We start from the raw sequence: 14,532 nt of genomic DNA, 5'->3' as shown, positions 1-14,532 counted from the left end.
GAGTTCTCCACTGTTCATTGGGTCGGACAACACCAGCCCAGAACAAAATTGCTAGGCTAGGTCTGACCCAACCCAAAAAAAATCTTTCCAAAAAAATTATGAATTTTTTGTGTATTTTGATTAATATTGGTTTGTATTTTTATACCGTAAAGATTCTTAGTTTTTGTTAAAACGTTGCAAAAATTATAAAAAAAAAAGTCTTGTTTTCATGCATACTGCCAAGTCTCTACAAAAAATCATGTCGTAATTTCATACAAAGAAAATTTTAAAAAATATGTTTTAGCATGTATTTTGGCTTTAATAATCAGTTTATTAAAGTTATTAGAACTAGGCCATTCAAAAATTCTAAAAAGATCATTTTGTTTTCTTTTAGTATATGAGATTATGAATTTATACGTAAAATGTATGCCTGATATTAAAAATGTAATTCTTTTTATTGACGTTAGAATGATTAGGTTTTACTCGATAAGTTAAGGATCTCCTTACCGAGGAGGATTTTTCTTAAACCATAGACTAAACCATAGACGGACCAGCAATTAAAAATACAAACAACACCTTAGCATATATTAGACAATTAAAACAATGCAGCCTACCTTAGATATGATGTATTTGGGGTGCTAATACCTTCCCTTTATGCAACCAGTCCCCGTGCCCAATCTCTGAGACCAATTAGGGTTCTTAGTGACCAAAATACTAGGTGGCGACTCTCATTCCTGCTTTCCACTAATAAAAGACAAGAATTTCTTATCTCCCTATATTTGCTAGATAGATACACTCGAGAGTGGACGATCGTCGCGATGCTGTACACGTGTGATAAGTGAGTCCGTCAGTATTGTGAAATAAGTACATGTGGTTAGAGATGCATTAATTACCCCCGCTTTGGAATTCACGGGCCATCGGTGAGTCCGTCGATGATTCAGAGGACTACACCGACATATGAGGTGAACACTTCCCATCCTCTTGAAAATACCGACGGACTCGTTCTGTTTGTAAAGACGTTGGTGATTGTGGCATATGCAGTAAATATTTTACAACTCTCTGTGAAATACCGACAAACTCATTCCCTCACAAAAGTTTTAGGTGTGGGTCATCCAGGATTGGAGAATGTTGACAAGTTTTCATTGGAAGGCACTTCACCACCATCATCATGTCATGAAATGCGGTTGATTCACGTTCTCAAATGAGATTCGAAATAGTACGAGATAAATGTTGAGATCTCCTCACTAATATAAGCCTCGCATATCGAAGCTTCAACATGCCCCTTGTTCTTAACATTTTTCTTAAGATTGAACAAGTACCTGTATGAAATTAAACAAATATTTTTCAATTAAGAAAAACAATGAAAATATTTTATAAATTACATTGCATCTGTAATATCTAACCTCTCGAATGAATACATCCATCTATATTGGACTAGTCCTCTAACTTTTACCTCATACGATAATTGTATGGGTAGATACTCCATCGAGTCAAAAAATAATTGAAGGAATATCATCTCAAGTTTACATATTGTCTCGACGATATTCATTTCAAGCTGCTCAATGTGATTTGTCAGCAACTTGCTGGAGCATATATCTCTAAAAAAATAACTAATCTTTGTGAGTGCATCCCATATACCATTTGGCAACAAATCACGATAAGCTAATGGAATGAGTATTTGCATAAACACGTGACAATCATGGCTCTTCATTCCATACAATCTGCATTCCTCCAGATTAACCAACCTTGAAATGTTAGAGGCATGTTCATCAGGAAAACACAGACTCTTAAGCCATTGGTAGACTAGTTGTTGTGTATTTTTCTCTAACACGAAGCTTGCTTTGGGTTCTGCGACCAACAAACTAATTAAAACTTCTCTTAAATATTCATTATCAATTATCAACGTCTATTTAAATTTATACATATAAATTTATGAAAATTATAACTTCGCAATAGCATTGATAAAAATTAAAACAGACCAGTTAAACAATGGCTAGTTATAGGTTGTTGTATGGTTTGATCAGATTTGTTGATTGTAATAGTCAATGGCCACTGGCTAGAAGTACGTACTGTTAGAAGTTGCTGCTACATTTCCTAGGAAATGCAATTTCTTTAATATATACGGACAGATAGCAATATGCAACTCCAACATATCGATAGTTAAAATGAGCAACACTTTCTCCACTCAAAATCTTTTATTTTTCTTTTCAGTGAAAAACACGTTCGGTTGATTTATTTGCCTTCTAGCCCAATGACATGCAGTAATTTATTATTTTCATAAAATAACCATTTCGTGAAATTAAATTTATTTCATATAAACTAGATCTAATTAAGATATTAAAATAAACTTTGTGGACACCATATCAGAAATATTTTAATTTAAATTTTAGTCCGTATAATTATATACCAAAATTGAGACTTGACTTTTATAAAAGCCAAATAAGTTGACTCGACGGAAACAAACTACGAGACGGAACCATAGATTATAATTATTAGATCAACCACCAAGTCATAGGTATAATATCTTGGCTTCCTCGGCAGGTTGATTCAAATACATCCATTATTTGGTAGATTTAGCCGAACTTGATTAGGACTAAGTCCCAAACTTGATTAGGACTAAGTCAAAGAAATTTTAAATTGTAAAGTCCCTTTGGAGTTTTGAAGTTGTAGATCTAAGCTACGTACCTCTTCCATTATCCTCTTAAATTTTCCTACTCTTAAATATTACACGCATAAATAGATATGGAGGAGATTCGCCGGACTGCTGAAGCTTATTATGAAAATCTGCCCGAGGAGAAGAAGCAATATGCCAGATTTATTTTCAATGAAATGGACAGAAACAGAGACGGGCGAATTAACCTGTATGAATACGAGGAGTATCTCAAGAAAGATAACAACACAGTTTTTACTCATCCAAGCATGTTTAGAGCGCTGGACAGGGACGGCGATGGAAGCTTGGATTTTGAGGAAACAATCAGCTTGTACTACATCATGCAGAGTGGAAGAGCTCTATTTTGCAAGTGTTGTGATACGTTCTTGGCAGACGTATACTTCAGCTGCTTTCAATGTTTCTGTCTTGATGAGTCAGCTAGCACATATGATCTTTGTTGTGATTGTTATGGTGGAAAAAGGTTCACTCACCACGATGATGCCATCTTCTGGGATAACTATACTTTACTAAGTCAAAGCAGGAGCTTGGCACTTGAAGCTCCCGTACAGGTAATTAATCTTGGAAAATGATATTGTTCCACTTATGTTTCAATAAGGTTTTGTGTTTAATTTTCTTAAATTATATAACACATGTAAAAAATATGTGCATTGCCTGATAAGATCATTAATTAAAAAATAAAAGTATATTTATAAAAATTGAAAAAAAAAATAAGAACATTAATTGAATTAAAAAACCAAAACCAATAAAAATTATCATCAAATTAAAAAAAAAAACTTAGCATTTTGTTAAGAATATTATGCATGGAAAAAAATTAAAAAAAAGAAATAATATATTTATATATATATAAAGAAAACTAACAAATACATGTTATTTTTAAGAAAATAAGAGAACTCATATTTGTCCTTATTTTCATGTAAAACCTAACACACAAACTAACCAAAACAATGCTAAATTTTTCATTCATAATTTTATTGATAATGATATGTTTTGTTCCTGTAGTCTTTTTGTTTTACTAGATTTTTCACTTATAGAAAATTATTTTATGGATTACACCGTTCCACTATATGTTTTCTTAAGGTTTCTTTCCTTGGGTTCAATTCTCATAAATCATATAACACGTGTCAAAAATATATGTGTTGACCGCTAATAGCATTATTACTTCTGTTGAATTTAATGTCTTTAGTCCTAATCGTTGAATTTAATGTCGTCTTTTTGCAGCTTTTGAATTTAATGTCTTTTGTCCTAATCGTTGTGTGGCTTTTATTATATAGCATAGTGATAATAAGAATACATCAGAATCAAAATTTGTTTTATAGACATTAGTGCCAAATATCTAATCATATGCTTCTTTATCTTTAATTTCAGAAGCGAAGAATGTTCTTAAAAAAATTGGAATGATAGTGCAAGTTACAGGCATAGTTGTTGGTGGTGCTTGTCTTGCATCATCCTCTAGCTGCAGCATTATTTGAAAGAACGAATGACGCCTTTTATTATCACCGTGTTTCAATTTTATTAGAATTTTGTAAGGGGTGGAACTTGAACCGCTGGGCTATGGAAGGCTATTATCGATGAAGTAATGAAAAACTTCAGACTAGATCCAGGTTTTCATGGGCTGGATCTTCAGCATTGTGTGAAAGAACGAGCTATTTGAGAAATTATAAAATGAGAGTTATTCCACTCTTGTATTTCATTACTGATGAATGATATTTTTATATACAAGAAGAAGCTTCAATTAGCTCTTAAATCAAGGAAACTATCTTAAATCAAGGAAACTAAAATAGGATATAAATCAATACAAATCAAGCAGTAAACCAAGGATGCTAAATATGGAAAATAAATATTGACAGTTGACTTGCTAATATGCCCCCTCAAGTTGGAGCATGGAGGTTACGAATGCCCAACTTGCCAACAAGAAACGAGAATTGATGGGAACCAAGAGCTTTGGTGAAGAGGTCAGCAAGCTGTAGTTTAGAAGAAATGTGTGCTGTAGCAATGGACCCTGATTTGATACAGTCCCGGATAAAGTGACAGTCGATCTCGATATGCTTTGTGCGTTCATGATGCACTGGATTAGCAGCAATATGAATAGCAGCACGATTTTCACAGTATAACTGAGCAGATGAAGAAATAGGAACCATCAAATCATGTAGTAAAGTGCGAAGCCAAATAATTTCACAAGCTGTAGTAGCCATAGAGTGATATTCAGCTTCAGCTGAGGAGCGGGAAACAGTAGTTTGTTTCTTGGTTTTCCAAGAAATAGGAGAGCAACCCAAAGTAATAAAGTAACCAGTAAGTGAGCGCCGAGTAACCGGACATCCAGCCCAATCGGAATCACAGTAAGCATGAAGTTGAAGATCGGATTTTGATGGTAGAAAAATCCCTTGTCCAGGGGTAGATTTAAGGTATCGAAGGACACGAATAGCTGCTGCCCAATGGCCATGACGAGGTTGATGCATGAATTGAGAGAGAATATGAACTGAGTAACAAATATCTGGTCGAGTGATGGTTAAATAGATGAGTCGTCCAACAAGTCGACGATATGCACCTGGATTATCAAGAATAGCACTATCATCCAAAGCCAATTTGTGATTCTGTTCCATAGGAAAAGTGAAAGGTTTGCTGCCAAGGAGACCTGCCTCATGCAAAATATCCAAGGCATATTTGCGTTGGGATAAGACTATGCCATCAGGAGATCGAGCCACCTCTAGCCCAAGGAAATATTTTAGAGGGCCAAAATCTTTAATGTGAAACCAAGCATCCAGGTAATCCTTAAGTGCATTAGTATGTGCACTATTATTGCTAGCAATAATAACATCATCCACATATACAAGCAATGCAGTAAAGGAAGTACCTTGACTATGCGTAAAAAAAGAAGTATCTGCTTTTGATTGAGTAAACCCAAACTGAAGGATAGCATTGGAAAATTTAGCAAACCATTGGCGTGATGCCTGCTTCAGACCATAAAGGGATTTGTGAAGGCGACACACACGATTGTCAGCGGAAGACAAGTATCCAGGTGGTGGTGTCATGTACACCTTATCATCAAGATCCCCATGTAAGAAAGCATTATGAACATCCAGTTGGTGCAATTCCCATGATTTGGCTACTGCTACTGCCAATAAAGTTCAGACTGTGGTGAGTTTTGCTACTGGAGCAAAAGTTTCGGTATAGTCAAGTCCGTCAATCTGTGTATAACCCTTGGCCACTAAGCGAGCTTTGTATCGCTCAATTGTTCCGTCATAATGGTATTTTATCTTGTAAACCCATTTGGAACCAATGGGTTTCTTTCCAGGTGGCAAAGGCTCTAAAGTCCATGTATGATTTTGTTCAAGTGCCTCTAATTCTTGCTGCATTGCTCCTCGCCAATGAACATCTTTAATGGCCTGTGTATAGAATTTTGGCTCATCATGTTGAGTGATGGCCGCCAAAAAGCTAGCATGTGAAGTAGTGAAATTAGAATATGAAAGAAAGTGTGATAGTGGATAAGACGTACCTGAGGATGCATGATTGGAAGAGGTGAACTGAGATGTATATAGCTTTGGCAACTCAACACGAAAGTCATGGAAGCGAGATGGCAATTTTGTAATGCGTGAGGGGCGTGTGGTTGGTGGTATAGGAGGTTGAATGGTAGTGGAAGTGGTAGGTGTGTCTGTGGGTAATGCAGGTATATCAAGGTCAATAGGAATTGTATGATCTGTGTGTGGAGAGGGTGGTTCTATGTGTTCAGTGGTAGTATTTGGAATAGGTTCAATGGAGTCATGGTCAGGAACAGGTAGAGATATGGGTACATTCGTAGATTGAGAAGATGAGGAATGTGATGGGAGATGTTGGTGATTGTAAGGAAAAATGTGTTCGTAAAACACAACATCTCTAGAGATAAAACTCTTATGTGTATGTAAGTCATAGACTTTATATCCTTTGTGACCATAGGGATATCCAATAAAGAGACATGCTGTGGCACGTTCAGAAAATTTGTCTTTGGATCGAGGCAGAACAGATGCATAACAAAGGCATCCAAACACACGAAGATGTGAGTAATTAGGTTTGCGGGAAAACAGAAACTCATATGGACTCTGGCCAGACAAAAGGGGGGTAGGAGTATAATTAATCAGATACACGGCTGTTAGAACGCATTCCCCCCAGAACTTAATGGGTAAATTTGCTTGGAATCGTAAGGCTCTTGCAACGTCAAGAATATGTCTATGCTTACGTTCTACGACTCCATTTTGTTGGGTTGTAGAAACACAAGAAAATTGAGTTACGATCCCATGTTGTTGACAATATAAGTGAAGCTTATGATTAGTAAATTCAGTTCCATTGTCACTACAAATTGTCTTAACTGTTTTTCCAAATTGTCGAACTATCATGGCCATGAAAAAAACCAACCTAGTATAAACTTCTGATTTAGCTTGCATCAAATAAACCCATGTAGTTCTGGTGTAATCATCTACAATACTTAAAAAATAATGAGCCCCGGATAAAGATGGAGTTTGATATGGCCCCCAAACATCACAATGAATTAACTCAAAAGGTTCATGTGTTTTGATAGCACTAACAGGAACGGAAGATCGAGCTTGTTTAGCGCGATGACAAGAGTCACAACATTTATTAAAAGACTTAAAAGAAAACGGACCTAAATCCTTGAGAAGAGACAGCCTATCAAAAGACAAATGTCCAAGACGTTGATGCCACAGAGTAATATGCAAATTAGAAGTAATGCTGGTTGCTGCTACAGGAATTTTGAGTGCCCGAAAGTAATAAAGACCATCTCGCAATTCACCCATGCCAATCAGCTTCCTCGTGGGTAGGTCCTGTAAAACACAGAAGGAAGGAAAAAAATGAGCAACGCAATTTAATGCTTTAGTTAATTTGCTGATAGAAATAAAATTGCAGGAAAATGATGGTATGTGAAGGACATCTTTTAAAGTAATAAGAGGGGTAAGGGAAACATCTCCAAGTGACTTTGTTGGCACAAAGGATCCATCTTGAATTTTAATTGGCATGAAATGAGGAATAGTTGTGTGGGAAGAGATGAATTTTTCTTGAAAAGTCATATGGTCAGAGGCACCAGAATCCAAGATCCATTCATCTTCATTGCCGGGTAGAAAAATTGCATTACCCGCAAAGTTAGCTGTACCCACAAAGTTGGTTGTAGAGGCATGACTCTTGTCAAGGTTGAGCATAGATATGAGTTGGGAATACTGTTCATTCGTCAATCCAGTAATTGGAACAGTATTGTTACCCTCAGTTTTCTCCATGTGTTGCGTATTGTTGGCTGTCTTTGGCTTTAATGATTTCTTGCCTTTGTCCCACCATTCCGGATAGCCATGTAGTTCAAAACAAGTTTCTTTGGTGTGCTTCATCCTTTTGCAATGGTCACAAAATAGCTTGGAGAGGTCATGGTTACTTGTGAATTTGCGATTGTTATTGAATTTGCTGAAGCTGTTTGTCAAGAATGCTGCTGCATCAACAGAAGGCAATCACGTCTCTACTATTAACTGTTGTCGTTCTTCTTGGGCTACCTGTGCATAAACACGAGATAAAGAAGGCAAGGGATCTGTATTCAAGATTTGAGAACGGGCAGTTTTGTATTTGTCATTCAAACCCATTAAAAACTGGTGCACTTTTTCTCTTTCTCTTTCTGCAGCAAGCGCCTTTGCTGAACCGCAGGTACATGGTGGGATTTGTGAATAAGTGCTGAGTTCATCCCAAATACCTTTTAATTTGGTATAATATGCTGAGACAGTCATTCCTCGTTGCAAGGTATTCATCATCTCAGTTTTTAATTGATGAATTCGAGAAGCATTACCTTGTGAAAAACGTTCTTCTAAGTCTTTCCATAATTCTTCTGCTGTCATAAAAAATGCCACACTATCATGTAGCGTAGGATGAAGAGAATTAAAAATCCAAGAAAGGACCATTGAATTGGATTTGATCCATGCAGACTCTTCTTTTGAACCAGATGATGGACGAGTAATAGATCCATCTACGAAGCCAAATTTGCTTTTGGCTTGGAGTGCATTCGTCATAGCACGACGCCATATGGGATAATTTTCTTCTTTTAGGAGACAGGTTACTAACGCTGTTCCTGGGCTATCAGACGCATGAAGGATGTATGGTGATAAGGCATAAAGGTTAATTTGGGTAGTATTTGATTGAGCATTGCTAAAAAAATTTTCTTCGGCCATGGAAAATTTAGGATTTTAACCGCTCTGATACAATGAGAAATTATAAAATGAGAGTTATTCCACTCTTGTATTTCATTACTGATGAATGATATTTTTATATACAAGAAGAAGCTTCAATTAGCTCTTAAATCAAGGAAACTATCTTAAATCAAGGAAACTAAAATAGGATATAAATCAATACAAATCAAGCAGTAAACCAAGGATGCTAAATATGGAAAATAAATATTGACAGTTGACTTGCTAATACTATTCATGCAAAACAAGATTCCTATCAAAACATGGGATTCTGAGAGATATTATACAAGAGAGTAAAGAATGTTGGAAAGTATATTTATGAATATTATGTATTCTATCTGAACTTATGAGATTGTTGAATGGTTATTTATGATTATTCAATTTGTTGTACCATTCCTTGTGATTTCTAGAATTATTGTATGGTTACTTGTGGTTACTCGTATTGTTGTATGGTTGTAGGTGCTTGCTGGATTTGTAGGTGATGGTTCACTACACTTAGCGTAGAAAATGGACTTGTTGTGCACCGAAAAGGTTTAGATATATGCTAGTAGTTTTGAATTTTTCGTGGTATTGGGTCAAGACAAAAAAAGAAAAGAAAAAGGTAGTCCGTTCAGGCCCAAACAAACTGGAGGCAGTCTGCTCAAGCCATGGTCCAAACAAGACGTTTTATTTTTTTGAAAAATCTTGCACAATCAATTAATGAACTATAAGACTTGATGAATATTTCAATAAGAATCTTCATATTGCATTAATTAATTATGATGATGGAGTTTATGGAAACATTAATCAATTATTAATTGTTTTTGTGAAAATAAAATAGTTCTATGTTCCTTAAGATTAAATTAACCACCACTCTATAGGTCTTGACACTAATTATCACTTGGTCCCTCATGTTTCAATGCTTGTAATTTAATCATTTGACTCTTGTTAACAATTGCCCCATTAAAACTTATTTTGGTTTCTTGTAATCCCATTGTGGTTTTGAAAAAATTATTATTTTAGAAAAAGATCAACACAATTGAGTTTTAGAGAGAAATCAAAGTAAGAGAATTGAGAACATAAGCCATGGGACTAAATTATAGATTTCAAACATAAAAGACTAGTTTATAGTCATGTTAATAACTTAAGGACCAACTAGTAATTAACTTTTCCTTTGACTTTGGAGTTTGTCAATTTCTAAATAATTGTACCAAACTTTAGCCCTAGAGGTATCCATGTTTAACTATGGGTGAGTATTTACCCTTTTCAATTCGTCTTGAATATTTCATTGATGATATTCAAGGACTCATATATGCTTTGACTCAGCGCTTAGTTGAGTCTGAAGATGCTATATTATCTCTCGGCCTCTAATTTCTTTAAATGAGGATCTTGGTAAAGGTAAAAATAAAAATAAAAATAAGAACGAAACATGTTATCCATCAATAACCCTCCAAGTCTTTGCGTATTTATTATGCAAAGATTTTTAAAGGTTACCAACAATAAATGAGATCATTTTTTACCTTCTCCATAAAATTTCTCTATCTCATAGGGGACTGTTGGTATTTTTTATAGCCAGATGACTTATCTTTATTTAAAAGAGGCGTCTTTGGGAAGCAAAATGGTGGCTTGCATTTAATGCTATAATTGAGTAGATTTCTGGAGATTAGAGATGATATGAAAAATCATTCATCCAACGGTGAGGGTAGAAAGATGTTTCCTTTATAACCTTAGTCGTTCTTGCCTCTATCTTTTCTCTTACTTTCTGTTGTTGAAAACCACGAACTATTTTAGTTCTAATCTAATGAGACAAACTCATTTCCAGGTATTTTCCACCACCAGTTTCTTTCCTTTTCTACTTTAAACCAAGATATGGACCCAAAAAGAGTCAGATTTGTCTTTTAAAAAAGGATATTGTTGTCCCTAAAAAGGGATGTCACAGAACTAGAAGGGGTGACACCCTAGCATCCATCTCTAACAGGGGGGAGAGTAGCTCTCCTAGTAGAAGTCCTTCTCCTGCCATTACTAAGGAATCCCAGGAGAGAGGGAGGCTACCTCAAACCCTCGAGGATGACGTTCCTTTATTCCTTGGCATGAGAGCTCAATCTTCTTGAGAAGGAGAAACTTTAGTGAAGTCTATAAAAGAGAGTTCATCAAGGAAGTTTTTGTCTCTTGTTGCTAATAGAGGCAAGGTTGAAGAAGTGATGGAGGACTACCCCCATGATTTTTATTAACTCTCTATTTTTAAGGGCTCTGTTCCTAAGGAAACAACAGTTGGACTAAAGGGAAGTTGTACTCCCCCAATTAGGGTTGATGCAAATTTAACTTCTCTTAAAGTGATTGTCAGCTCTGCCACCCGCTATAAGATGAGAAGGGTCTACACCCCTGTGGATTCTGGTGTTCCAGTCTCAATTATAGAGATTTCTATGATGGCATTTTCTCTAACTCAACTTCCATCTTTGCTAACAGAGGCTGACCAGTTGGGCCCTCTACCCGGGTTGTTCTTGAGGGAGCTGAGTTTGAGGATGCTTCTACCAACCTCGCTCTTGGTCGAGCTCCCATCACTTTCCCCGCCTTTATTGAAGAGGAGAGGCAGCTTATGGAGGTTATTATTGGTGAAAGGTCAGGCATTGAGAAAGATGGCCTTGAGGTGGTGAGACTACTGGAAAGATTCTCATCATCTCGTTAGACATCTCAATGATGTCTGATTAGAGCTATAACCGTTATTTGGCTTTAACTAGTCAAATGGCCTTTAATGTAAAGAACCTTCTTATTCACCTTTTTCTTTAGTTGTATGACTATTATTTCTAACACTTGTTCTTGGTAGACTTTCATGATGTGCCCCCATTCCAAGAGGCGGATCCTCAAGATGGCTTATTTATCGCTAAAGGAGCAAATACAAGGTGTTGTTGTTCAATAGCTCTAATGACAAATTACTTTTAACTGTTTATAATCAAGTCTATACTCCTAGACGGTCTAAGGCCTGACCTTCTCGCTACCATGAAGGAGGCCCAAAGTTCTCAGGCTCTGCTAGAGGCTTTAAACAACTCTCTCGAGGATTTCTAGGAATTTTTTAGGCGATTTGTAGCTTTGACCAAGACAGTTTAGGACCAAATCTTTTTTACCATATCCAATATGCATTTCTTGAATCAATCAAGAGGAATGCAAGTGGACTTTAGTGTAAAGACCCACAAAATTTACAAATTCATGACATGATGTTTGTTCATAACGAGTTGAAAATGGAGTGATATGTTTTTTGTATTGTCATGTTCCATTAATGCATTGCGTAATATCATTTATAATTTCAGCAATTAGACATCATTAGGGGACGTAGCACGTCACACATATATATAATACCCGATAGCATCATAAAAGAACATACATAGTCATTTCATTCATAGCATGAAGTGTTCATACATAACATAATCCATATTCATGATTTTGAAAGTCATAATCATAAGTTTTTACAAAAGTGTCGATTGGAAGTTCATAGCCCTTACAAAATGCATATTCGCTAATCACACTATTACATGATTTATCCTAAAATATGTAGGATGGAGTTTCTAAGCGCCATGGCTATGAGACATCACTATTACAAATTAAGTTCAATGTAAGCATAAAAACAATCTCTCATAATATAATTGGACAACAAATATGTGTATGTATATGTTGTTACTCATTCTTTGGTTCCTGCACAAAAAATAAAAAAAAGACATAAAAAAAATACATACATACATACATATAGGAATCCAAAAAATAATAGGAGTGAGAAAAGGATGCTGGAACGCCCATAAAATGGCTTGAAAATGGTTGAGGAGGTTCAAAAATACAAGAATTAAAATTTGAGAGTATATTATTAACTGGTGAGAGCCCTATTGACAAGGAAAATTCAATTTTTGAGGAAGAAAAGTCCAAAATCAAATGGCCAATTAGGGACTTGATTGAAGAAATCCAAAACCAAGGACCAAATTGGAAATGACGTGTAAATAAAGGGACTGAAATTGACCAAAGCAAGGGTCAAATTAAAGAAATTGGAAGTTCATTGATCAATTAAGGGTCAAATTGCATAAATCCGAAACCAAGGACTAAAGGGAAAAATGCGCCGAAATCTGGGGTTTAAATTGAAGTTCTTCATGGGTAAAATTGAACAAAATTAAAAGTTTGAAGCCAATCAGGGGTGTAGATAGAAATAAATCATAAATTGAAGGACTAAATTGTAAGGTACTGTTCATCTTCTTCTCCAGCGAGGCTGGTTGCGTGGCAACCTTCCCAAGACATTTGGCGCCTCGTTTCTTCACCAAATTAGACAAAACATACACATAAACGATCCTGTGATACCTGACTACATGCTAGTGTAATCTGTTCGGGCGGATCGATGTTGCAGAGGCGGTGGCACCGTCCCAAAGTGGCCAACCGGACCAGCCATTTTCCTGAACAAAACTGACAGTTCATCATTGCTACTTTGAGCCAATGGTTGGGATGCTTTCGGGTCGAACCAAGGGCAGAGATTTTGCACCAGAAGAGAAAAGGTGTTCCTCTTCCACAACCTATAAATAGATTTTATCTTCATCTCCAGGGACGAAGAAATTTGGGTCCAAAGACAGACAAAAAACCAACCTCCCTAACCCGGTTTCTGCTTCCAGCAGAACCTCTCTGTTTCTCTCTTCACTACGGCCTCCTGCCACAACCACCACCACCACCGGTATGTCCACCTCCATATCCACCAACCCAGATCTTCATAGGATTAGGATCAGCCACCGCGACTGTCACCATCGTTAGCCTTGCAGATTTCTTCTCCTTTCTTCCTCTTCTTGCAGCAACCACCATCTGCCACTGCAGCAACACCACCGTCACCACTCCATCGTCACCACCAGCCACTGTCAGCTCAGCTACTAGAGCGTCTCCATTCTAGGTAATTCTCATCCTTTCATGTCTGATTTTCCATTTCATTTCCTTGCATGCAGAACGTGCACTGTGCACGTTTCTGCAATGCAAGACAAAAAAAATTACCCAGTTACTGTGCATGAGCACAGTAACCGAATAATTACATTTGGCAGGTTACTGTGCATGGCACACTAACCAGCCCGGGTTGGATCATGGTTACTGTACATGGCACAATAACCAGTTCGGGTTGGATCATCAGCCCAGTCCACGCGGCTGGGCTGATTCCAGCCCAATATAAGGTAGTTTGTGTTTTATTCGGGTTAGTCCCAGCCCAATTTGGTTCCGGGTCCGGCCCGTTCAAAAATTTACAAAAAAAAAATACATTTTCAAAAACATCCATAATTTTCTTGCATATTTTTCTATCCATTTTAATTAATATCGGTTCGTTTTTATATACCGTAAAAACACAAATCCGATATTAAAATACCCGGTTTTTGTAAAAAAATTGTTTTTTTGTTTCGTGCATACGACCCAGTCTCTCAAGGCAAAAAAAAATAAAAAAATATATTGTATTTTTATACAACAAAGAAAACTTCAAACAATATATTTTAGCATGTATTTTGGCTTTAGTAACCAGTTTATTAAAGTCACGAGAACTTGGACAATATTTTAAAAAAAATTCAAAAAAAAATATTTTTTTGTTTTAATGTTTGGGAATACGAATTTATACGTAAAACATATTTCTGATATTAAAAAGGTAGCTCTTTTATAGACATTAGAACGATTAGGTTTTACTCGATAAGATAAGGACCTCCTAAC

General features: G+C 36.3%; 1 protein-coding gene across 1 annotated transcript in view; it reads left to right on the top strand.

Annotated features, from left to right (window-relative positions):
- Positions 1–2,682: 2,682 nt before the first annotated feature.
- The window catches only part of LOC133668106 (uncharacterized), a 54,680-nt gene continuing 42,830 nt past the window's right edge, over positions 2,683–14,532 (top strand). Inside the window, exon 1 of the mRNA XM_062087850.1 lies at positions 2,683–3,198. Coding sequence (XP_061943834.1) covers positions 2,722–3,198 — 477 coding nt within the window. The 5' untranslated portion in view covers positions 2,683–2,721. The remainder of the gene's footprint in view (positions 3,199–14,532) is intronic.

This window comes from Populus nigra, chromosome 11 (assembly GCF_951802175.1).
Source record: "Populus nigra chromosome 11, ddPopNigr1.1, whole genome shotgun sequence".
NCBI lineage: Eukaryota > Viridiplantae > Streptophyta > Magnoliopsida > Malpighiales > Salicaceae > Populus > Populus nigra.
The sequence above is the reverse complement of the archived record's forward strand: the minus strand, read 5'-3'. Positions and strand labels throughout refer to the sequence as shown.